General features: G+C 47.2%; 1 protein-coding gene across 1 annotated transcript; it reads right to left on the reverse strand.

Moving 5' to 3' along the window:
- Window positions 1–455: 455 nt before the first annotated feature.
- On the reverse strand, window positions 456–25,830 carry XAB2 (XPA binding protein 2). The gene is made up of 19 exons (XM_036449839.2): window positions 25,698–25,830; window positions 21,062–21,210; window positions 20,660–20,783; window positions 20,249–20,446; window positions 19,607–19,741; window positions 19,360–19,524; window positions 4,329–4,473; window positions 3,721–3,872; window positions 3,511–3,630; window positions 3,276–3,407; window positions 3,053–3,184; window positions 2,836–2,949; window positions 2,152–2,314; window positions 1,878–2,068; window positions 1,500–1,622; window positions 1,242–1,413; window positions 896–1,025; window positions 673–782; window positions 456–580 (listed from the first exon to the last, which is right to left on the reverse strand). The coding sequence occupies exons 1-19, from the start codon at window positions 25,746–25,748 to the stop codon at window positions 519–521; spliced, it is 2,568 nt and encodes an 855-aa protein (XP_036305732.1). The 5' UTR covers window positions 25,749–25,830; the 3' UTR covers window positions 456–518.
- Between the last annotated feature and the right edge of the window lie 65 nt (window positions 25,831–25,895).

Consider the following 25,895-nt stretch of genomic DNA (forward strand, 5'->3'; position numbering starts at 1 on the left):
TAGAGCCTGCTAATGGTTTCCCAGAGCTTAACCTAAAGGCACACCATGGTGTGGCCCAGGGCCAAGTTCTGGCTCCTGGCCTCTGTCTAGGAGAGAGGTGCCTTGCTAAGTCGCAGGGACTGTCTACCTTTCAAGCTAGCTGACCAGTCTTCCCAAGGAAAGCTGGGATCTCCACCTGCTGACTAGGGTGGCAAGACAGACCTCAGGGGCAGGGGCTGGTGAGACTGGGCAGTTGGGGCCGGGCCCCGCCTCTCCGAGGCTCGGATCAGAGGCCTCAGGCAGCCCAAGTCCAGACTGGCTCTGCCGGTGAGGATGGGCATGTGCCTGGCCCGAGGCCCAGTGGCACCACCTCCCACACCAGCCAATCGGGGGCGGAGGGGGCAGGGCCAGAGAATGAGCTGGCAGTCCCTGCAGGCACCTGGTGGCAGGAGGAACAGGCAGGAGGAGGCTCAGACCAAGTCATACACACAGGTTCATTGTGAGCGGGGTGGGGGTGGGGGTAGGGTGGGGAGTGCACATCAGTCTTCCTTCAGGCTCCCAAACACGGCAGCCGGCACACTCTGCTGCTCCAGCCGCACCTCTGGAAGGCGGAGAGGAATGGTCACTGGCAACTCTCCAAAAGGGGGCCCCGCTCCTGCCTCCCTCTCCACCCCTGGGCTGGCCGCCCCTCACCATTGGGCTCCAGGTCCATCTCATCCTCGTCCTCGTCCTCCCCCAGCTCGATCTCCTCGGGGTTGGCCTGCTGCGCTAGCTCAGCCAGTTCCTCCCGGGACGCGTCGCTCCTGGGCGGGGGGAGTCACTGTTCAGTGGCCGGCCACCCCTCTGGCCTCCGCAGGAACCACCCTCCTGAGGAGAACTGGCTTGCTACCACCCCACCCCGTCCGCCCATCCTCACCTCACAAACAGGATCTTGCTCTGGGCCCGTGGAGGCTGGTCGTGCTCGGCCTCGGCTGCCAGCTGCTCTGCCCGCTGCTCTAGTAGCTTCATGTCATCCATGCCACTCTGCCCGGGGGCAAGGTCGGAGACTGGGAAAGCGGGAGGGGCATCAGACACGGTGGAGGGCTCTCCACAGCCACACCATGTGGAGAGACACACACACACACACACACACACACACCCCCCAAGAGCTGAACCTGCTGCCCCAGTTCCAGGAGGTCAAGGCTGGGGAGAGGGCTGAGGCAGGGGAGTGTGTGGCCCCAGGGAGGACCCAACCATGGTGAAGGGTGGCTGCAGCTGCTCACCAGTGCCTGTAGCGCTGCCCGACACCTTGAGCATCTGTGAGGCCATGAAGTTGACCTGGGTGTTGTAAGTGGCCTGCACACTTCGGCGGATACGCAGCATCTCCCGGATGGTGTCCTCGTTGCCATGCCGTACCTCGAAGTCCTTCCATGTTTGCCAGAAGGCCCCAGTTGTCTGTGGAGAGGGAGTGCCTGGGTAGGAGCTGGCCAGCTCAGCTGCCGCCTCCCCACGCTCACCTACCGCCCTGGGCTCATGCCTACCCGAGGGTCACAGATCTGGGAGCAGAAGCTGTAGATGGCGCGGGCACGGTCAATCTCTCCAAGCTTGCACTCCATGTCCGCAAACCGCAGGCACATCTCCCGGGCGTGCTCGTCCGACAGCACCTGGGGGATGCCGATCACCAAGAACAGCATGAGGTGGGAGGAGAGCTGCCACAGGAGATCCCAGCACAGCAGGCTGGTCCGAGCTTCCAGAATGCTCTCTGCCAGCCCCCGGGTCCAGGCATGCTCAGATCTGCCAGCCCCAGGTCCCCTTCCATCTTCTAAGGCAGCTGTCGCCAACCTTTTGGACCTCAATGGTTGGCAACTGCTGTTCTAAGGGACCTGCAGCCCCCGGCCCCATGGCCCTGCAGTGGGCACCTCAATGGCCTTCTGGTAGATGCTACGGGTGTGGGTGACTCCATAGATCTCCGCTGCCCGCTTGATGTAGATGTTGAACATCTCGTACTGTTGGGCGGGCTCCACGGCCTGGGTGGCGCGCTCGTACACGGCCATCGCGTGCCGGGCCAGGCCCCACTCCTCCTCCAGCTGTGCGTACAGCAGGTACAGGGCTGTGGAGGACAAAGGCAGGTCAGAAGTCTGTGGCCTGGCCCCCGCCCCACCACCCTCCACCGAGCCACCTGGCCCTCCTCACTCTTTGCGTATTTGGGGGGGCAGCCATCCAGCGCCTGCTCAAAGAGATCCCGAGCCCGCTCCAGCTTGCGGCCCCCATAGCGGGCGATGAATTTGGTCAGATAGGTGCTCCAGATGTCAGACACATTGGGCCACTTGAACAGCGAGATGCCACGCTCGTACGCCTGCCCAGAGAGGAGTCATTGTGAGTCCACAGGGCAAGGACAGCCCACAGACCCATCCCCACACCTACCTCCCCTCACACAGAGGCAGGACTCCGTGCTGGGGATGGAATGAACTATGACCCTTGAAATTCATGTTCAAGCCTAACTCCAGTATCTTAGAATATGACTATATTTGGAGATAAAGTATTTAAAGAATTAAGTTAAAACGAGGTCATTAGAGTGGCCCCCAATTTAATATGATGGGTGTCCTTAAGAGGAAACCCGGACACATGGAGGGACACCAGAAACAGACACAGATGAACAGGTGAGCACAAGAACAAAGATGGCCATCTACAGGCCAAAGAGAGAGGCCTCGGAAGGAACGAACCCTGCTACCACCTTGACCTCAGACTTGCAGCCTCCAGAGCCGCGTGGTGGTAAATTGCTGTGCGTCAGCCATGGCACCAGGCTACAGACGCCTGAGCAAACCTACACAGTCCCACCGCTGTGCTGTCTGGGATCCCCTGACGGGCTCTCCGCACCTTGAAGCTCTCCTCGAAGTACTTGTGCTCCTCCAGGAACATGGCGTAGTTGATGACGATCTGGGGGGTGGCGATGCGCAGGTCCAGAATACGGTCATACACGGCCTTGGTAGACTGCAGGGGCAGGGGCAGGGGCAGGGGCAGGTCAGAGCACATCCTGAGGCTTAGTTGGCAACCCCACCACTCTCCCATGATGCACTGGGTCTTGGCAGCTCACCTGAAAGGTGCCAAGGCTTTCCTCCAAGTCGGCAAGCATGGACCACACCTTCAATGATTTGTACACACGGTTCTGCACAGGCTCCGAGCCATCAAAATACTCAGCCCGGCGGGCGGGCAGTGCTGTTGCCTTCTGAGAAACATACCAGAGGGGGAAGCTGGGAGGGTGGGTCCAGACTGGGTCACACCCCCACACTCCCCTCTCCAAACCCCCGGGTGTTTACCCGCAGCAGCCGCAAGGCCTGGTCGTAATTCTCGTGCCGGAGCTCCAGCTCACCACACTCGCACCACACACTTGCCAGGTCATCCACTTGCTTGAAGCTCACCTTGGTGGCCTTCTCCAGGATGATGCGGGCCTGACGGGGCAGGCAGAGGTCGGGCTGAGACCCTGCCCGCCAGCTGCCTGAGTTCTCTGAATAAGGACGCATCTCCACACATACACACTGCAAATGGACTCACATCATCCAGCTGCCCATTGTCCTCGTAAAACTTGGCAAATGCAACCCACAGCGTATGGGGCTTGCCGGTAGCCTTGAAGGGGTCCACTGTCTGCACAGCCTCCGTGTACGTGTTGATGATCTGTGCAGGAGGGGCAGGGTCAGGCTGGACAACTGGGGCCATGGCAGGCGGGATGGGGTGGGGCTCTGAGGGGGCAGGGCCATCACACACCTCCCGGGGGCGGCCCTGGTGCAGGGCCACACGCTTGTGCCACTCATGGACGTGGTGCGGGTTCTGGCGCAGCAAGACGCTGTTGAGGAGCAGGGGCCGCCGGCTGATCAGCTGCTCAAAGCGGGCCAGGCGCAGCTCCAAGTCCACGTCATCTGGGCCACGGGGAGGGCCAGGGGAGCAGGGCTAAGGGACTCAGCACGCACTCACTTCCATCTCCCAGCCCTCTCTCCCTCCAGCCCTTGGCCCAGTGCTCTGGCCTCCCGGAGTCATCCCATTGTCCACTCTGCACTCCTTCCCTGAGCTGCCCCAAGGCCATCCTGACCCGACCCACTCCTAGCCCCCGTCATTCCCCAGCCCTCCTTCCCTGCTGCCCGCTGCCACCCTCCAGGCCTCCCTCTCCTCCCAGCCTATGTCCAGCCCAAGCTTGAGATGTATCCTCAGGTGGGGTTACTCCACAAGATCCCCCTGCACTGTCCACCCATCCTCCCGCCCTGATGGCCCGCCTGACCCCAAGACACACCTCTCCACTGTCCCAGCCCCTTGGATCTCCCCCAATACCTGCAGGCTCTCCCAGTCCACTCCCTACCAGCCTGACTGCCTCAGCTCACCCTCTTCTTCCCGCCCCAGCTCCGAGGTGGTCTCCATCTTCGCGGCAATCATGCTCTCCTCGAACTGGGCGTAGCTGTCAAACACCTGCGTGAAGTCCCGCACCGTCATCACGGTCCGGATGGCCTCCTCGTACACGTCCCGAGCCTGTGGGTGAGGCAGGGGGGTGACGTGGTGGCGGGGAAGATTGTTTCCCCCACCCCCCAGACAGTCAGAGAACCAGCAGCACTGCCCGTGGCAGCAGTCCCAAGCTGGGGCCCTGCAGGGCCTTCCCTGGGCCTGCTCGCTCCATCAGGCTCTGAGCAGTGACGCTCAGCAGAGCCAGGTTGGGGACGTCCCTGCCCTGATAGAGTGACCTGGGGACCTCGGCTCCTCCTCAGAAAACCGAGTGACAGCCCTCATGCATAGTCACTGTGAGGTGCAAGGAAGACACGTGTCAAGAACCTGGCACCCGGTCCACACTGCACGGACTCTAAACTCAGCTCAGCCACAGAAGGCTCAATTGTTGTACTAAGCACCCGTTATGCCCACCTGACCCCTCCCCCCACTTCTTCAGCTCAAATTCTCCCAGATACCCTGGCACCCCCAAGCTCAGGCCCCATCTCTCCGCCCCTGCTCCTGACTGGTCCTGCTCCTCTGCCTCCTCCTGGCTGCTGGCTTGTCTCTCGCTGCTAGCCTTGGCCAGTGCATTCTGCTGGAAGTGGCAGCCTAAATGGCCATTGTACAATGGATACCTGGTTACGCCTCAAGGCTGGCTGGTGGCTCCAAGCGGGACACGGCCAGTCTCTCCTCAGCCTGCAAAGCCCTTCCCACCATTCCTTAGCACTTCGCCGCCCACTTTCTCCTCTCAGCCCAGCTCCCGTCCACTCCCGTTCCCCAAAGCTCCAAAACCCCACGCCAGCTCCTCTGGGGATCTCTCAAAGCCCTACGTTCCTCTCCCCAAGGACGAGGGCAAGGTAAGATGGACACTGTAAGAAATAAATGGCCCTAGCCGGTTTGGCTCAGTGGATAGAGTGCTGCCCTGCGGACCTTAAGGGTCCTGGGTTCAACTCCGGTCAAGGGCACTGATCTCGGTTGCAAGCTCCTCCCTGGCCCGGGCCCTGGTTAGGGTGGATGCAGAAGGCAACCAATCAATGTTTTTCTCTCATATCGATATTTCTGTCTTTCCCTCTTTCTTCCACTATCTCTAAAAATCAACTGAAAAATATCCTCGGGTGAGAAAAAAAAAAAAATGAATGAATGGAACCACTTTAAAATGGAGATGGAGCCTGGCCAGCATGGCTCAGTGGTTGAGAGTTGACAATGAAACAGGAGATCACGGTTAAATTCCCAGTCAGGGCACATGCCCGGGTTGTGGGCTCGATCTCCAGTGTGGGACATGCAGGAGGCAGCCAATCAATGATACCCTCTAATCAATGATGTTTCTCTCTTTCTTTCCCCCCCTTCCTCTCTGAAATTAATAAAAATGAAATCAAAAATAAAAATGGAGATGGAGTTGCCATCCCAGAGGAGTTGCCTAGCACATCTCACTCTTCAAACCTTTGGAACATTAAAATTGGGCAAAATAATGTTTGGATTGGGCCTAGAGCACAATTATATACCAAATAACTGTTTGCAAAAAATAACAAGAGAGCAGATGTGATGACTACCAGACTGAAAATTAAAAACATTCTGTGGAATTAGCACCAGTAAGTTAGCTAATTTGCATCCTTCCTCAAAAACCCATTGCATGTCTCCTAATCAGAACACTGTTTGGGTTTCTGCCCGAATCAGTGATTTCTGAATAAGTATTCTTTTGGACCTCAAATAAGTGCTTATTGCTTCTCACTTTGGCCTTTTATTCTCAGTTTAACATATCTGGTGTCCGAAGTGGGATCTGAAGTGGCCTTACCCCATGGATGGCGCTCCCTGGGAGAACTGGGCACCCTCTGGGCTAGTCTGCACACACTGCTTCCGTGGAGAGCTGCTTCCCGCCAAGAGCCTCTTTGGTATGAAAATCCCTTTCTGACTGAGGTAAACGACTGGGATCACGAGGGGTTTCTAACCCAGGGACGCCTGCCCTAATGCCAGCAGGAATTTGCTACTGCACGAGGGCTACAGCTTGGAGCTGCTACCACAGGAGAAAGAATATTTCTTCCTCTGGAAGGACTTTTCACAGCCCTGACGCTTGTAGGAAGTGCCTGGAAGGTGAGCAACCTGCAGGGACCCTTCCCTGATGCATAAGCACTCATTCTGTTGCTCACTCATGTGTTTCCATTCCTTTTGTTTATTATGTTGTCATAAGAAAGATTTCACAGGGAAAGACACACGAATCCTATAAATCCTTGTCCAGGCCAGCCCCCCAAATGCTGAGTTTGCAGACCTGGGCTTTCAGTTAACATCACTGTCTGCACGTTCCGCCGTGGAGACTTTCGGAGACTTTGTCTCTACCACTGGATCTTCACCTTCCGAAGTCCCCAAAAGGTACCTTTCCTTAAAGTTCTAGCTAAATATATAGAGAAATATTTTGGCCCTTCATCTTGTGCCTTTGAATAAAATAAGTCAAATTAGAGAAAATAACTTGAAATTCTCACAGCCATTCAGGAAAACCTTGATTTTTAACTCTATCTCAAACTTCCCTCCTCCTAAAAGAGAAGATTCCAGACATCTTGGGAACAGAGAATACTCTCTTTAGTTGATAAACAGAAGCTTCTAAAGGACAAAACAGGGTCCAAAATGGCACGGTGTAGGAAGACGGTGAACTCACGTTCTTCCACGACACAATGAAATACACACTATATAGAGCAATTACTCCTGAGAGACAACTGAGGGATGACTGAACAGCTTCTGAACAAGTGAGAGAGAGAGACCAAAGAGAGAAGGCTGGAAACCGCAGTTCTTTGGGATCTGCAGGAACTCTAGGATCAGAGGTGCTGGTTCATGTGCCATCCACTTCAGGGAGGCGGGTAGGAGCTCTGGACAGGAGCTTTGGCCTCCTTCTGAGACTGCTGCAGCCCATTCCCTGCCACACTGCCCAGAGCCCACTCTGGCTCTGAACGAAGGGAGTAAGAAGAATCAGCAGGGCATCACCACACCCACCTCCCGCCTGAAGCTGCGCCAGCACACTGGGCACTATAGGCACCTGCTCACCTCCAATGGCTGGCAAAAAGCACCCAGCACACACAGCCTACCAGAGGACGCTTCTACACAAAGTCACATTTCAAGACTGGGAGAGAGAGCTATTATGTCTAATTAATATAAATAAACATAGAAATCAATGAGAAGATGCCAGAATATCTTTCAAATAAATAAAAAAATCCTAATGAAATGGAGAGAAGTAATCTGCCCAATAAAGAATTCCAAGAGCCCTAGCCAGTCTGGTTCGTCGGCCTGCAGACTGAAGGGTTCGGGCTCCATTCCAGTACGGAGCACATGCCTGGGTCTCAAGCCCCCGTAGGGGATGTGCAGGAGGCAGCCAGTCAATGATTCTCTCTCATCATTGATATCTCTACCTCTCTCTCCCTCTCCCTTCCTCTCTAAAATCAATTTATTAAAAAAAGAAAGGGAAAAAAATTAAAAAAAAAAAAGAATTCAAAGAAAAAGTCATGAGGATGCTCACCAAACTTGAGAATGAAATAAAGGAACTTGCAGATTACTCAATACAGAAGAATAGATCAGTGACATGGAAGACAGGCAAGAGGAAATAAATCTATCAGAAGAGCAAAAACAAAAAGAATTTTTAAAATGAGGATAGTTTAAGGACCCTTTGGAACAACATCAAGCACCCAAATATTTGCATTATAAGGTTCCCAGAAGAAATAGAGAAAGGAACAGAACCTTTATTTGAATAATGGCTGAAAACTTTCCTAACCTGGGAAGGAAATAGGCATCCAAATCCAGGAAGCAGATATCCAAACAAGATGAATCCAAAGAGACCCACACCAAGACATGTTGTTAAAGACAGAGAATCTTGAAGAAAGCAAGAAGGAAATAGTAAATTATGTAAAAAGGAAATTCCAAAAGGCTTTCAGTTGATTTTTCAGCAGCAACTTTACAGGTCAGAAGGGAGTAGCAGGCCATCTTCAAAGTGCTGAAAGAAAGAAATCTACAACCTAGAATAATTTACCTGGCAAGGTTATCATTCAGAATTGAAGGTTAAATAGTTTCACAAAGTGAAGTAGGTTCCGTTTCCTGCTATAATTATTTCTTAGTCAGACTGTAATGTCAACAGTCACTGCCTCATTTTTGTCAGCTTAAACACAAATGTCATCACGTTTTCTTGAAAAGAAATTAAAACATAGTATTTTAAAGTGCTAGGCTTATACTTCATTGGAATAGATGTGTACAGCAATAAGCAGGCTTTCAAATCCATTACTAGTTTCTGTACAAATGTAATTATGTTCATTGTGTATGTATTATACAATAAGCACATGTAAGTAGTAAAGGCTACTTACTATTGTTTAAATGCAAATGATCACATCTCATTTCTTTTTTATCATCCTGTATAATAAAAGCCCAGTGACCAAGCGGCAGAACGACAGGTCAACCAGTCACTATCACACGCACTGACCACCAAGGGCCAAACACTCAAAGCAGGAGCTGCCCCCTGGTGGTCACTGCACTACCACAGTGGGAGCGCTGCTCCGCTGACAGGAATGAGTGGCTGCTCCCGCTGTGAACCCTGAGCCGCCTGGCAGGAACCCCCGAGCCCAGCTGTGATCCTGTGATCTTCACCTTGCCCTAGACTCCTCCTTCTCGCTCCCTGCTGCCTCCTCCGGACTCCCGCAGAGCTGATCCCAGAGGCTGGGAGGTGGGTTTGTGAGACTGAGGCCTACTTCGCCGCCTCTCTGTGCTATTGTCCCTGGGCCCAGCCCTGACCGGGTCCCCTGGAGAGGCGAGTGGGAGGCATGCAGGAGGCATCTGATCAATAATTCTCTCTAATCATTGACATTTCTTTTTTTTTTTAAATATATTTTATTGATTTTTTTACAGAGAGAAAGAGAGAGGGATAGAGAGTTAGAAACATCGATGAGAGAGAATCATCGATCAGGTGCCTCCTGCACACCCCCTGCTGGGGATGTGCCCACAACCAAGGCACATGTCCTTGACCGGAATCGAACCTGGGACCTTTCACCGCAGACCAATGCTCTACTCACTGAGCCAAACCGGTTTCGGCTAATCATTGACATTTCTATCTCTCTCTCCCTCTCCCTTCCTCTCTAAAATCAAATATATATATACATATACATATATAACACACAGCCAATTGGCTTGGAGATCAACGCTTCCCAGTGATACCAACAATAAGCAAGGCTTAACAACAGGACTGCACACACAGCCCACAAAGGGCTACACCAAGACTGCCCACCACAGGTAACTGGAAAGGCTGTGCTACTGGGCTCTACAAAGCCATCATTGCTCTGATACCAAAACCTCTCCCTCTCCCTTCCTCTCTAATATATATATATACACATACATATATATGTGTGTGTGTGTGTGTGTGTGTGTGTGTGTGTGTGTTTAGCACACAAAACTATTCCATCAAATCAGGGAAACAACTAAAATGCAGACAAGAGGCAGGACACAAAGGAAGGAGATGGAGGAAAAGAAAAGATTGGACATTGAGTTCAAAACTAGTTATAAGGTTATTCAAGAATATCCTAAAAAAGGCCAATAAAATAAATGAAACCTATGAGGATATGAAAAGGCAGCAACTAGAAATAATAAGGGATCAACTAGAAATGAAGAAAACATTGTCTGAAATAAAAAATATTACACAGAGTCCTAAAAACAAAATGGAAGGTCGCAAGAATCAGACAAAGATTTAGAACACAGCCGAAACCGGTTTGGCTCAGTGGATAGAGCATCGGTCTGCGAACTGAAAGGTCCCAGGTTCGATTCCGGTCAAGGGCATGTACCTTGGTTGTGGGCACATCCCCAGTAGGGGGTGTGCAAGAGGCAGCTGATCGATGATTCTCTCTCATCGATGTTTCTAACTCTCTATCCCTCTCTCTTCCTCTCTGTAAAAAAATCAATAAAATATATTAAAAAAAAGATTTAGAACACAAAGAGCCAGAGGATACTCCTCCACAGAAGCAAGAAGATAAGAGAATCCAGAAAGTTGAAGATAGTGTAAGAAACCTCTGGGATAATTTCAAGCAAACCAACATCAGAATTATGGGGATCCCAGAAGAAGAGAGAACAAGATACTGAAAGAATACTGGAAGAAATACTGACAGAAAATTTCCCCCAACTGGGGAAAGAAATAGACTTACAAGTCCAGGAAGCCCACAGAACCCCAAACAAAAGGAATCCAAGGAGGACCACACCAAGACACATCATAATTAAAATTCCAAGAGTAAAAGACAAAGAGAGAATATTAAAAGCAGCAAGAGAAAAGTAGGTAGTTACCTATAAAGGAGCACCCATACGATTGTCAGCTGATTTCTCAACAGAAACCATGCAGGCCAGATGGGAATGGCAAGAAATATTCAAGGTGATGAATAGTAAGAACCTATAGCCAAAGATAATCTATCCAGCAAAGCTATCACTCAGAATTGAAGGCCAGATAAAGAGCTTCACAAATAAAAAAAAGCCAAAAGAGTTCATCACCGCCAAACCAGAATTATATGAATTGCTGAAGGGGGTTATTTAGGAAGAGGAAGAAGATAAAGATAGAAATTATGAACAACAAATACGTAACTATCAACAAGTGAATCTAAAAACCAAGGGAATTAAAAAAATCTAATGAACAATATTAACTGGTGAATATAATAGAATCAGAGGTATGGAAGGGGTGTGGACTAACGACTCTCGGGAAAAAGGGGAGTGGGGTGGTGCAGGAAGAGCCTGAACATAAACTGTGCACTTATGGATGAGGACAATGGGGGATGGGGAAAGGACAGAGGTTGGGGTGGGAACCTAGTGGAGGGGAGCAATTGAGGAGGGGGGGGGAGAGGGACACATTTGTAATAAACTGAACAATAAAGATTTATTTGTAAAAAAAGACTCCACTGAAAAAAATTAAGAAAACACTCCCAATTACAGATGCATCCAACATAATAAAATACCTAGGAATAAATTTAACAAAGAGGTATACTCTGAAAATTATAGGACATTGAAGAAAGAAATTGAAGAAGACACAAATAAATAGAAGGATATAGCTTATGGACAGGAAAGATTAATGTTAAAATGTCCTTACTACCTAAAGCAATATAAAGATTCAAAGCAATAGCTGTTAAAATATCAATGGTTATCTTCTAAAAACTAGAACTAATCCTAAAATTTACATGGAACTACAAGACACTAAATAGCCAAAGAAACCTTGAGAAAGAACCAAGTGGGAGGTATATACTCCCTGATTTGAAACAAAGCTACAATAATTAAAACAGTATGGTATTGGGTATGGTACTGGTATAAAAGCAGATATATACTAGAATATCAATGGAATAAAATAGAGAGCTCAGAAATAAATCATCACTTATATGATCATTAATTTATGGGAAAGGAGGCAAGGATAAACAATGGGTAGAGTGAAATAGATCACACATTAAGCCACAAAACCAGTCTCAATAACTTAAAAAATAAACATGCCAAATGTCTTTTCAGACCATAATCTCAAAACACTAGAAATCAACTACAGGAAGAACACTGGAAAGCACACTAATAATATGTGGAGACAAAACAACATGCTACTAAACAACAACTGGATCAAAGAGGGAGTCAAGCCCTGGCTGGTGTGACTCAGCTCTCTGAGCCTGTTCTGTGCATCGAAGGGTCATGGGTTAATTCCATTCAGGGCACATGCTCAGGTTGTAGGATCCTGGGTAGGGGTGCATGTGGGAGGCAACAGCTCAATATTTCTCTCTCACATTGATGTTTCTCTCTCTCTTCTTTTCTCTCTAAAAATCAGTAAAAATCTTTGTTTTTTCTTTTAAAGAGAAAATCAACAACTTTGAGACAAAGCCCTTCAACAATTGATGCTGGGAAAACTGGACAGATACATGCAAAAAAGTAAAGCTGGACAACTTCCTCACACCATATACAAAAATAAACTCACACAGATTAAACCTTTAAAGGTAAGATATGAAAATATAAAACTCCTAGAAGAAAACATAGGCCAATAAACTTTTTCAACCTTTTTTAAAAATAATTATCTTTTAAAAATATATATATTTTCATTGATTTCAGAGAGGGAGAGGGAGAGAGACAGAAACATAGATGAGAGGAAATCAGATGCCCAGGCACGTGCCCTTGACCGGAATCAAATCCGGGGCCCTTCAGTCTGCAGGCCTATGCTCTATCCACAGCGCCAAAATGGCTAGGGCTCTTTTTCAGTCTTAATGTCTTTTGGGATATGTCTCCTGGGCAAGGGCAACAACAACAAAAATAAATGGGACTACATCAAACTAAAAGTTTTCGCAACCATCAACAACATAAAAAGACAACATACTGAATGGGAAAAGATATTTGCAAATGATACATCCAATAACACATTATCATGCCATGTATATACTGTATATGTAAGGAACTCATATAACTTACCACCAAAAAAACAAACCACCCAATAAAAAGTGTGCATAGGGCTTGGCTGGGCTCAGCTGGTTGGAGCATCATCCCATACACCAAAAGGTGGAAGGTTCAATCCCAGGTCAGGGCTCATAGCGAGGCTTCAGGTTAGATCCCCATTTGGGACTCGTGGGAGAGGCAACCAATCAGTGTTTCTCTCTCCCTCCCCTCCTCTGTCTCTAAGAAATCAATAAACATATTCTTAGGTGAGGATAAAAAAATTAGTAAATAAATAATTATTTGATAAATGAATAAAAAGATGTGACACACACACATAAGTTGAACATTATTCAGCAATAAGAGAATGAAAGCTTGATATTTATGACAGACGTAGAAGGTATTATGCTAAATGAAAAAAGTCAGACAAACACCATATGATCTCATTTATGTGTAGGACCAAAAAAATACCAAACATGAATAAACAAAACAGACTAACAATATAAAGAACAAACTGACAGTTGCCAAAGGGAAGGGGGGTGGTCAGGGAATGGTTGAAATAAAAAAATTAATTTTTAGAAAAGACAAAATTAAGAAATAAGTAGCTCTAACAGGATCCTGAGTCATCTGAGTAGGTGCTTTAAAATTTGTTTGTCCTGCCAAAACCGGTTTGGCTCATGGATAGAGCATTAGCCTGAAAGGTCCAAGGTTCGATTTCAGTCAAGGGCATGTACATTGGTTGCGGGCACATCCCCAGTGGGGGGTGTGCAAGAGGCAGCTGGTCAATGTTTCTCTAATTGATGTTTCTAGCTCTCTATCCCTCTCCCTTCCTCTCCGTAAAAAAAATCAATAAAATATATTTAAAAAATAAAAATAAAATTTGTTTGTCCTGCCTGAAACCTGACAAGATATTTTAAAGTGTTTAATAACTCTATGATCAGAAATTTAGCAGAATTAAAAGTTTAATAATGATTGTTTTAAGCCTTTTCAGCTACTTATTCTGCCAATAATCAGAAATCTAAACACAGCTCACAACAGCCTGAGAATAAGGAAATGGGAACAAAAAAGCCTTAAAAAATTTTTTTTTAATATACTAGTATTTTTATTGATTTCAGAGAGGAAGGAAAAGGTAGAGTTGGAAACATCAATGATGAGAATCATTGCTGGACTACTTCCTGCATGCCTCCTACTGGGGGATAAAGTCCGAAACCTTCGCATGTTCCTTGACTGGGAACTGAATTGGTTGACCTGGTTCATAGGTTGATGCTCAACTGTTAAGCCACAGGGGCCAAGTGCAAAAAGCCAACTGATCCAAGACCATGTGGATTCCGGCAACAGAGAGGAATTGACAGGACTACTCCAACCATTAAGACAGAAGAGAAGCAGTCCAGAGATGGAAGATGCAGACGACACCTTACCACAATAGCCTTCAGCAACTGTGTGTCACTGCAGGTTGCCCAGGACCAAACCAGAGAGGGTTGGACTTGCATTACCACCATTTGCCCACCATCCAGAACTGAAATATCATTGCTCACATGTACACATAAGGAACTGTTTGACACTGAAATTGGGTCTTAAAAGAACGGGTGGCCCAGAAAGAAGCTCACTACAGACTGATTCATATGCCTTTCAGTATAACAATTATTTGCATGTCTCATTTTTGATTCTTGTAAGTATATTGCCATGATCTCACTCATCTAGGGGAAATGGTGAACAAAATAGACTGATGAACAAGAACAGACCCAGAGATAAGGAGCCACACTGTGAACGTAAGGGAAGGTGGGGATAAAAGGGAGAGATCAACCAAAGGACTTACTATGTGCACACATATGAGCCTAACCAGCAGTCAAGGACAATATGGGGGTGGGGGCATGAGTGGGGAGGGGTGGGGGATTGGAATGGAGGTTGAGAACAAATATGTGATACCTTAATCAATAAAGAAATTAATTTTTTTAAAAAGAAAAAAACACAACTGACCCCTAGCCAGTTAGGCTCAGTGGATAGAGCATTGGCCTGTGGACTGAAAGGTCCTGGGTTCAATTCCAGTCGAGGAAACATGCCAGGGTCCCCAGTAGGGGGCACGCAGGAAGCAGCTGATCAATTATTCACTCTAATCATTGATGTTTCCCTCTCCTTTCCACTCTGAAATCAATAAAAAATATTTTTTTAAAAACACAATTGGCTGAAAAGATTCCCTTACATAAGCACCTGTCCCTCAGCCTCACTAAAACTAATTTCTCAAGGACAAATAAAAATCTCAAATTTCTTCTCTAATAATAGTAAAAGCCTTATCTATCTGGACAAATTTATTCCAACTGTTACAATTAGTGGGTTTTTCCTTTATAGTACCTGTCTCATGGCTGAATTTTAAAATTGAAACTATCAGACCTCTCTCATCATGGATGTTTCTATCTCTCCCTCTTCTTCCTTCCTCTCTGAAATCAATAAAAAATATTTTAAAAAATGATTTCCTATGCTCTTCATCATATCCCTAACTGTTTAAGTAAACAAAGTCTTCTTATTAAGAAAACTAAATTTTGCTTACAATTACAAGTATTTAACTTTCTATACTTGCCTGTGTCATCTTTGTCACCATGATTAAGTATCCTTACACAATTATCTATGATTGTATTTGCCCAAATGTGTTTTTTTTTCTTTTTAAGACTTTCGATATGATGTGGAATCTAATGAATAAAATAAACTGACGAACAGAACCGAACAGAGGCATGGGTACATGGAACGGACTGACAGTTGTAAAAGAGGAGGAGAGAGTGGCACTAGATGTAAGAAGGTGAAGGGAGTAACTAGAAAATATATACACATAGCATGTAGACACAGACAACAGTGTGGTAACAGCCAGAGGGGAAAGGAGGTGGGGACTAGGTGGAGGTGGGCAAAAGGGAGAAATGGGGACGGAAAGAGACTTTGCTTGGAGCAATTAGTACACAATGCAGTGTACAGGTGATATTTTATTGAGTTATACACTTGAAACCTGTATGGTTTTGCAAACCAATGCCATCCCAATAAATTCAATTATTTTTTTAAAAAAGTTCTTTCCACAATTAAAAAAAAAACAACTTTTTAAAAAAATATATTTTATTGATTTTTATAGAGATGAAGGGAGAGGGATAGAGAGCTAGAAACATTGATGAGAAACATCGACCAGCTGCCTCCTGCACACCCCATACTGGGGATGTGCCCATAACCAATGTACATGCCCTTGACCAGAATCGAACCTGGGACCTTTCAATCCGCAGAAGGACACTCTACCACTGAGCCAAACTGATTTCGGCAACAAAAACTTTTTATATGTTTGACAAACTTTCCAAAATTCAAAAATTAAATAGAACTACTTTCTTGATCTGAAAGTGAGATTTAAAAAAAAAAAAAAAAAAAAGGACTTTGGAACATTTCAAAGGACATATCTCTCTCCCTCTCCCTCCTTATAAAAGAGCAATATTGCCCTGGCCGGTGTGGTTCAGTTGGTGGGGCACCGTCCCATGCATTGGAAGGTGATCTCCAGTCAGAGCATGTGTGAGAGGAGGGGATCAATTTATCTTGCTCAAATCAATGTTTCTCTTTCTCTCTCCTTTCCTCCCTCTCTAAAAATCAATTAAAAAAAAAAGAAAAAAAGAAACATTAAACCAATTAGGCTTATTTGATATGTTAAATTACATGGGAAGCATTGTCAAATAAATGATGCTAACTAAACCTTTGATTATATTTGTGTAGATGTTATTAACAAAAATATCCTAGAAATTATGTAAAATTACAAAAAATCTGACATGTCTTAATATGTTAGAAAACTTACATTCTTTCTGTCTCAAAGTTGTCTTTCCAGTCTCTTAAAGTTGTAAATCTTACCATGTGTTTCAACTGTAAATATCCAGGAGCTAGTCAAAACACACCCTACAAAGCCTGAAGGAAAAAAAACTAGAGACTTTTTAAAAGTATAGACTACGATATAAGTTCCTTTGTCAAAACTGATTAGTAAAAGAGATAAGGTTTGTGTTTTTTTTTAAAAACTATTTAAAAAAATAAAGATGAGCCCGGATGGCATGGCTCAGTGATTGAGCGTCAACCTATGAACAAGGAGGTCATGGTTCAATTCCTGGTCAAGGTTCATGCCCAACTTGGAGGCTGAATCCCCAGTAGGGGGTGTGCAAGAGGCAGCTGATTGATGATTCTCTCTCATCGATGTTTCTAACTCTCTATCCCCCTCTCTTCTTTGTAAAAATCAATAAAATATATTTTAAAATAAATAAATACATAAATTCCCTTGCACAAATTATACTAGATGATAAAACTGTGCTTGACTATAATATATTCTAGCTAAGCAAGATGAGGTTTGCTGTGTTAATATTTCTTGTTACACTTAGATAAAACACCTTCAATAAAACAGAGATGTAACCAGGTAAAATCTGGGCATAAGTCAAATGATTAACCAGTGACACCTCCTGGTTCTCTAGTACCTTAGCTAACTTCCCTAAAGCATTCCTCTTGGTTTAGATCTATTCTTCCATTTGAACTTAGCCTTTTATGTATTACTAGAGGTCCGGTGCACGAAATTTATGCACAGGGTGGGAGGGTGTCCCACCCCATTTAGACGTGGGATCGGGTCTAAATGGGCAGTCGAACGTCCCTCTCACAATCCAGGACTGCTGGATCACAAATGCCCCTAACCGCTTCTGCCTGCCAGCCTGATCACCCCCTAACCACTCCCATGCCAGCCTGAATGATGTCTAACTGCTCCCCTGCCAGCCTGTTTGCCCCCAACTTCCCTCCTCTGCCAGCCTGGCCACCCCTAACTGCCCTCCCCTATAGGGTTGATCACCTCTAACTGCCCTCCCTTGCAGACCTGGTCCCTCTCAACTGACCTCCCTTACAGACCTGGTGCCTCCCAAATGCCATCTGCTGGCCATCTTGTGGTGGCCATCTTGTGTCCACATAGGGGCAGGATCTTTGACCACATAGGGGCAGCTATCTTGATCTTGTGTGTTGGAGTGATGGTCAATCTGCATATTACTCTTTTATTAGATAGCATAGACACTAGAGGCTTGGTGCATGAAATTCACGCACGGGGGGAGAGGGGTGTCTGTAAGCCTGGCCTGCACCCTCTCCAATATGGGACCCCCTCAGGGGATGACCTACTGCCAGTCCAGGATCAGGCCTAAACTGGCAGTCAGACGTCCCTCACACAATCTGGGACCGCTGGCTCCTAACCGCTTACCTGCTTGCCTGCCTGATCTCCCGTAACCGCTCTCCCCTGCCAGCCTGATCACCTCTAACCGCGTTTGCCTCAGCACCTGCTACCGTTGCTTTGTCTGGAAGGATGTCCAGAAGAATGTCTGGAAGACGTCCAGTCTAATTAGCACATTACCCTTTTATTAGTATAGATTTTTGCTATTATAAAGTTGTGTTTTGCATAGCTCAATGTTTTAAAAATACCACTCAGATACTAGTTGCTCAACATTTTGAAATGAGCACTAATGTTTATGAGACTTCATATCAGAAGTCTCAAGAAACTACAAAAGAATTTGCCTATAGAGGAACATGACAATAAAGCTTTCCTCTGTTCCTCTTGTTGCTCAAATGTACCTTAAGGCTCCTAAAAAAAAAACAAAAAAAAAAAAACACCAAATTTCCCTCCTATGTGGCATATGGCATACCAACAAGAGCCTTCCTAGTGATGAGGGACTGACCAGGCATGACATACTGAAAATGAGCCTTCTCAGCAATGAGGGACCAACGGTGCTTTTAATAACTGATCAGTACTGGTTAGCGATGCTTTCAAGGAAAGATCTCAATCTAAAGAAAAAAAATAATATAAACTGACCCAATTTAAAATGGAGTTGGAACTGCCACCCCAGAGGGACTGCCATGCACGTCTTACTCCTCAAACCTTTAGAAGGTTAAAACGGGGCAAAATAACCTATGGACTGAGCCTAAAGCAACTTGTTTCCTAAACAACTGTTTGCAAAGATAAGAGAGAAGATATGACCACTACCAGACTGAATATTAAAAACATCTTTAGAATTAGCACCACTATGTTAGTTTTTTTGCCCCTATAGATATTACTCTCATCTACTGACATAGTTGTTCTGCTTCCTTTTCTCAAAAATACCTCTTGCCTTCACTCCAAGTTAAATACTGTTTGGATTTTTGCCTGAATCAGTGCTTCCCGAATAGCTATTCTTTTGGATCTCAAGCAAATGCTTGCTGCGTCTCACTTTTGCCTTTTATCTTCAGTTTAAAGCACCAACATCTCAGGAGTGGGGAGTGATCAGCAAGTCAGGCACCTGATTCCCAAAAGGTGAGGATGTGACTGTGACTCAATTCAGCTTTTCAAACTGAGGCTTAGGGGACCCAGGGCCACACAGCCACGGAGAGCCCAGGCCTGGCTGACCCCTGCAGGCCTTCGGCAAGGTAAGCACGTGCATGAGGTGCACATGTGTGCACGATGGCACAGCCACACCTGCGGTGTTTCCTGCTCACGCCATGTCCACATGTGGTGGGAGACTGTGCCCTGCACCCAGTGTGCCCACGCACCTTCTCGAAATGGCCGCTGCGGATGTAGTAGTCAGCCAGGGAACACCAGAGCTTGCCCAGCTGGTCTGTGAAGCGGGTAAGGCCCCCTCGGATGATGGCGTCCACGTTGAGCGACTGCACCTTGTCCGGGTTCTGGGAGATGAGGTCACAGAGCTCGTGCCACAGCTGCAGGTCCAAGAAGGAATCTCAGCCTTAGTCCCTGAGCGGGAAAGCCCTCCAACCTGGCCCCGTCTCCCCCCAGGCCCACCTGGTAGTTGGACTTGCCGGCCTTGGAGACGAAGCGCTCATCATTCACCACGGTGGCCAGGCGCTGGGCAGCCTCATCCAGCCGGTCGCTTGACTTGAGGTACTCGATGTATTCCTCTGCGCTCTCAGGGCTCAGCTGAGCACCACACACCATGTCGGCAGTCAGTGGGGCCCAGAGACACACGGCCGTGCCTGCCTCCCCACTCAATGGCTCTGAGCCACCCGTTAGCCTACTACCACTGTCCTGCCACACCTGGCCTCGCTGGTGCTAGTGCTCTAGTCTCAGCCCCTTGTCTGCACCGTGACCTCCACGCTGCCTTTATACATCCCGTAGCTCTGTCTCCCACGGCTGCAGTTTCACTCTGGTTTTCAATACGGTCAGCTCATGTGAATCTGCTACCCAGTTAGACTAACAGCTCCCTACAGGCAGGGACTGTCTTAGTCACACTACCCTAAACTATTTAAAGAATAAACAAACTACAAACAAAAGCCTGCCTGTCTCAAGGAGCCTTCTTCTCACTTATATCTGTTAAGTGACATCCTGCATGGGACTAGTGTCCCAGTGAGCCGTGGGAAGCTCTTGACCTGGAGAACTGGCCCATGTGCCTGAGGCTGACCCCACCTCGCCCCTCCATGGGCTCACCTTGAGGAAGCGCCGGTAGCCCCGCACGGCTGTCTCGGGTAGTGGGTGTGAGCGCAGGAAGCGCAAGTACAGAGGCCAAATGCGAGAGTGCTGTGTGATGGGCAGCGCCCGGAGGGCGCGGTCGAAAGTGCGGCGCGTGTGAGTGATGCGGCCTTGGTCCACCAAGAACTGACAATAATCTAGCCACAGACGTGGCATCTACAAGCATGAGGAGAGGCAGGGTCTGAGTGCTGGCCCGATAGCATGGCTACAAAACACCAGATGGCCAATGGCCAAGCCACAATGCAGCAGGACCCAGCTATCCCCCCGGGACTACGTCTAGCTCAACCTCAAGTGCACAAAGGGAACAGGACTCCAACCCTCCTGCTTCTCCCACCTCCCACTCATCCCGTGGCCCAGACCCCCTCCAACCTTGTGCATGAAAACAAAGGCCCTCTCGTGGCAGTTGTTGACATCTTCATAGGCAGGATCAGTCACACAGCGATGCTTCACCTGTGCCCTGCGTGCCTTCAGGTAGCGGTACCAGAGTTTGTAGCTGGAGGAGGCAGACATTGGTTGGTCAGCTTCAAGGAGCACCAGAATCCTTCACCCTACCCCATAAGGCAACTGCTGGGAGAAAGAACCCGGGATGGGCTGGGACATAAGGGAGAGTGTGCTGACCCATAGAGGATATACACTCAGTGACAGAACACATAGCAACCCCTTGGGACCTACTGGCCAGCTGTTACCACTGGACAGTGGGGCTGGGGCTGGGGCTGGGGCTGGGGCTGGGGCTGGAGTAGGGGAAGGTAGGGCAGCTGAAGCCGTTCTCACCTGCAGGGCAGCAACTTTAGTGCTCGCTCGTACAACTGATTGAGTCTGGGCTTCGGGGCCCCCTGCTTGAACTCAATGTAGCGGAGCCAGCATTTGACAGAAAACTGGTTCCGCATGATTTCCTCCTCATAGGGGAGGTCTTCTTCATCCTGGCAGGATAGGTAACGGGGAGAAGGAAGAATTGCCCTCAGAACCTCAGCATAGCACCATCCGCTCCAAACTTCAGACCCTTACCCAGATCTTGGTGCCCACCCTCAGAGCCAGGTCCCAGATGCCCAAATAGGACTCAGGACCAGACTTAGCCTTCAGAATTCTACTGCCACAGTATAACCCAGATCACCAGACTCCTCAGTCACAGGGTTCCAGGACAGATATAGACTGTCACCCAGACTTCACTTTTTTGGTTTTCCAAATCAAGTTACCCACTCCATGGCCCGGATACCAGACTCCTTAGGCTGTCTTGTCCAAACCAGCCCTCTGCCCTGGACAGTAAGCTTTATCTCCTCACAACATGCTTTCCCTAGACACCAGGACTCTGGCACATCTTCAGGCTCCCACTAGCCAGAGTCTAGCTCAGCTGTGCCCAGAACTTGGAAGCTAGACCTTTGCTCAGAAGACAGGTATGGACCAGACACAAAGCTTTTAGCCCTAGACACTGGGGAAGAAATAGTGAAGTAAATTACACATTAGGTGACAAAACAAACCTCAATAACTGGAAAAAAAAAAAAAAAAAAAGACTGAAATCATATAAGTGTCTTTTCAGATTACAACTTCATGAAACTAAAAATCAACTACAGGAAGAACATTGGAAAGCAAATAAATTTGTAAAGACTAAATAGCATGCTACTAAACAACAAATGGATCAAAATGGAAATCAACAACCTTGAGACAAATCCCTTCAATAACTGGTGCTGGGAAAACGGGACAGGTAAATGCAAAACACTGAAACTGGACCACTTTCTTTTCTTAAATATGCTTTTATTAATTTTAGAGAGGGAGAAATAGAAAATAGAAACATCAGCCGAAACCGGTTTGGCTCAGTGGATAGAGCGTCGGCGTGCAGACTGAAAGGTCCCAGGTCAAGGGCATGTACTTGGTTGCGGGCACATCTTCAGTAGGGGGTGTGCAAGAGGCAGCTGACCAATGATTCTCTCTCATCAATGTTTCTAATTCTCTATCCTTCTCTCTTCCTCTCTGTAAAAAATTAATTTAAAAAAAATATATATATATAAAGAAAATAGAAACATCAATGAGAGACAAACTTCCATCCACTGGCTGTCTCCTGCACGCCACCTACTGGGGAATCAAGTCTGAAACCCAGACATGTGCCCTGACCAGGAACCGAACCCCGGAGACGCTTAGTAAGTGGGCCACCCTGGCCAGGTGAAACGGGACCACTTTCTCACACCATGTACAGAAATAACCTCAAAACAGATTAAACCTTAAATGTAAGACATGAAACCATAAACCTTCTAGAAGAAAACACAGGCAGCAAACTCTGACATCAGTCTTTCCTTTTTAAACACGTTTCCTCGGGCAAAGGCAACAACAAAAATAAGTGGAGCCACACCAAACAAGACTTTCCGCAGGCCTAGCTGGCGTGGCTGTGGATAGAGCATCAGCCTGTGACTTGGTAGGGGAAGGGGTCCCCGGGGTATGGGCTCCATCTCCAGTGGAGGGGGTGCAGGAGGCAGCCAATCAATGATTCTCTCTCATCATTGATGTTTCTATCTCTCTCCCTCTCCCTTCCTTTCTGAAATCAATTTTTAAAAAACATCACTAAAAAAAAAAAAAAAAAAAAAAAAACACACACACACACACACACACACACAAAGTTTTGCATAGCAAAGGGAACCAACAACAACACAAAAAGACAACATACTGAATGGGAGAAGATATTTGCAAACGATACATCAAATAATGCATGAACATCCAATATATGTAAGGACCTCATACAACTGTACACACACAAAAAAAAACCCACAAGCAATCAAGCAATCTAATTTAAAAAATGTGCAGAGGACATAAATAGACATTTCTTCAAAGAGAACATATGCACCTGAAACACCAATCAGATAGAACATATGCACCTTTATGTTCAGATAGAACATATGCACCTTTATGTTCACAGCAGCGTTTTTCTACAACTAGTGGCCCTGTGCACGAATCCGTGTGCGAGTAGTTCCCTGCCGCTTGCCTCAGCTGGCTGCCCGCCCACCGCCACTGCAGCTCTCCGCTGCAGGTAGCTCGCTGCCCCGCCCTCCTGTGGCTCCCTCCCACTTGTAGCTTGCTGTCCGCTGTCCTGGTGATGGGCTGTCCTGCATCATGGAGTAACGACCATCTGCATATTACCTCTTTATTAAATAGGATAGCTAGGATCTAGAAACAGCCCAAGTGCCCATCAGTATATGAGTGGGTAAAGAAGCTGTGGAATACTATACAGCTGTAAAAAAAAAAAAAAAAAAGGAGGAAGAAGAAGAAGGAAGTCTTACCCTTTGAGACAGTATGGAGAAACCTGGAGACTATTATGCTCAGCAAAATAAGTCAGTTGGAGAAAGACAAATATCACATGATCTCACTTATATGTGGAATCTAAGGAACAAAATAGGTCCAGAGACATGGAAGCATGGAACAGACTGACAGATCTCAGAGGGCAGGGGTGGGTAGGGGAGAAGGTTAACCAAAGAACTTATATGCGTGTATGCATAGCCCATGGGCACAGACAACAAAGGCCTGGGGGGGCAGGAGCCAGGTGGAGGGGGACAAAAGAGGAGAAATGAGGGACATTTGTAATACTCGCAACAATAAAAATTTTCAAGAAGAGGCCAATAGACATGAAAAAATGCTCAGCATCACTAATCATCAGGGAAATGCATATCAAAACCACAATGAGATACCACATCTCTCTAGTCAGAATGACTACCACAAAAACAAATCAACAAATTGCCCTACAAAAAGCACAAAAAACCACACACAAAAAAACCAACAAAATGGCTCAGTGGATAGAGTGTCAACCTCAGACTGAAGGGTCCCAGATTTGATTCTGGTCAAGGGCATGTGCTTCAATTGCAGGCTCAATCCCCTGTCCTCATCGGGGCCCACGCAGGAGGCAACCAATCGCTGTGTCTCTCTCACATCGATGTTTCTCTCTCTCCTCCTTTCCACTCTCTCTAAAAAAAAAAAATCAATCGAAAAATATCCCCAGGTGAGGATTAATAACAACAATAAATCAACAAGTAAGGCCTGGTGAGGATGTGGAGAAAGGGGAACCCTTGTACACTCTTGGTGCAAGGGCACAGTCAATATGGAAAACAGTATGAAAGTCTCAAAAAATTAAAAGTAGAACTACCTATGACCACCTCTGGTATTTATCTGAAGAAAACAAAACCAAATTTGAAAATATATATGCACCTATACATTCACTGTAGCATTATTTACAAATCAAGATACGAAAGAAACCTAGGTGTTAATAGATGGATGTACAGATAAAGATGTGATACACATATATACAATTGGATATTATTCAGCAACAAAAGAAAATAAAATCTTGATATTTGTGACAACATGAATGGACCTAGAAGGTATTATGCTAAGTGAATTAAGTCAGAGAAAGATAAATACTGTATGATATCACTTATGTGTGGAATTAAAAAAAAAGAATAAACAAAATAGGATATAGACCATAGATATAAAGAACAAGCTGATAAAATACACACACACACACACACACACACACAAACAAACCACAGCTGATGGTTGCCAAAGCAGAGAGTTAGGGGGATTGATAAAAAAGAAAGAAAAGAAATATCCCCCAAAACAAGAAAAAAAGTAAATAAAGTTGGAGTCACTATAATCAAGCTGCTAAATTACTAAAAATCAAGTAAGTTGAGGCATGAGGAAACATTCTATTCTTCTATTGACTATCCTGGGAACTTGACCTTTTGAACTTGCCAGCCCTGTGGCATTGCCTGGACAGACATCAATTCCCTGTGTATCAATACCTGGACACACACCGGACCTCCAATGCCCCTCTTACTACCCCTGAAGGGCTCATTATCCACATCACCTGACATGACCAGACCTGCCGCGGGCACCCATACTCCAGACTACCTGGTGCCCATCACCCAGACCGTCTGACTCTTCTGGATCCCACTGGCCATCGCCTGACCTGCTCCACACCAGCAGGCCTTCACTTCTGACTCCAGGGTTCTCCTAAGCCAGACGCCAAGCCCTTCTCCCAGATACTGTTACGCTCAGGACCGTTACCCAGAACACCACGTCTTTACCACAGAAACCAGAGCCCTGGCCCGATCACCTGGTTTGGTGCGTTTACTTCCAACACCAGGCCTCTCAAGGTTCAGCAGTTCGAATTCTCTCCTGTCCCGCTCCCCGCGCGCTCCCATTTCCGCGCCAGGCCCGGGCCGCCAGGCCCTTCACCTCCTCAGCAGCGCGGCACTCAGGCCGCCCGGGCTCCGGCACCGACGTCTACTCCTGGCCGGCCTGGGCCGCACTCCGCCTCGAGCCCGTTGGTTTCCTTCCCCCTTGGGCCGACATAGCTTTGGCCTAGATCCCCGGGGGGGTCAGGCCCCGACCCTCCGAAGCACCCAGGCTCTCTGTCCCGTCCCAGCGGACTCACAAAGACAAGGTCCGGCCGCTCCTGCCGCGAAAGTCGCGCCATGACCACCATTTTGCCAGCTCTCCAGCTTCAGCCAGAAGTCGCGTTATAATGACGTCTCTATCTGAAGCCCCGCCCACCCCGAGACAGACTCATTTTCTATTGGCTGACCACGTTCGGAGCGTGCAGTCGAGTCTCGGCTTTCCTTCGGTCTTCTTC

Source organism: Pipistrellus kuhlii, unplaced genomic scaffold (assembly GCF_014108245.1).
Source record: "Pipistrellus kuhlii isolate mPipKuh1 unplaced genomic scaffold, mPipKuh1.p scaffold_m20_p_21, whole genome shotgun sequence".
NCBI classification, from domain to species: domain Eukaryota; kingdom Metazoa; phylum Chordata; class Mammalia; order Chiroptera; family Vespertilionidae; genus Pipistrellus; species Pipistrellus kuhlii.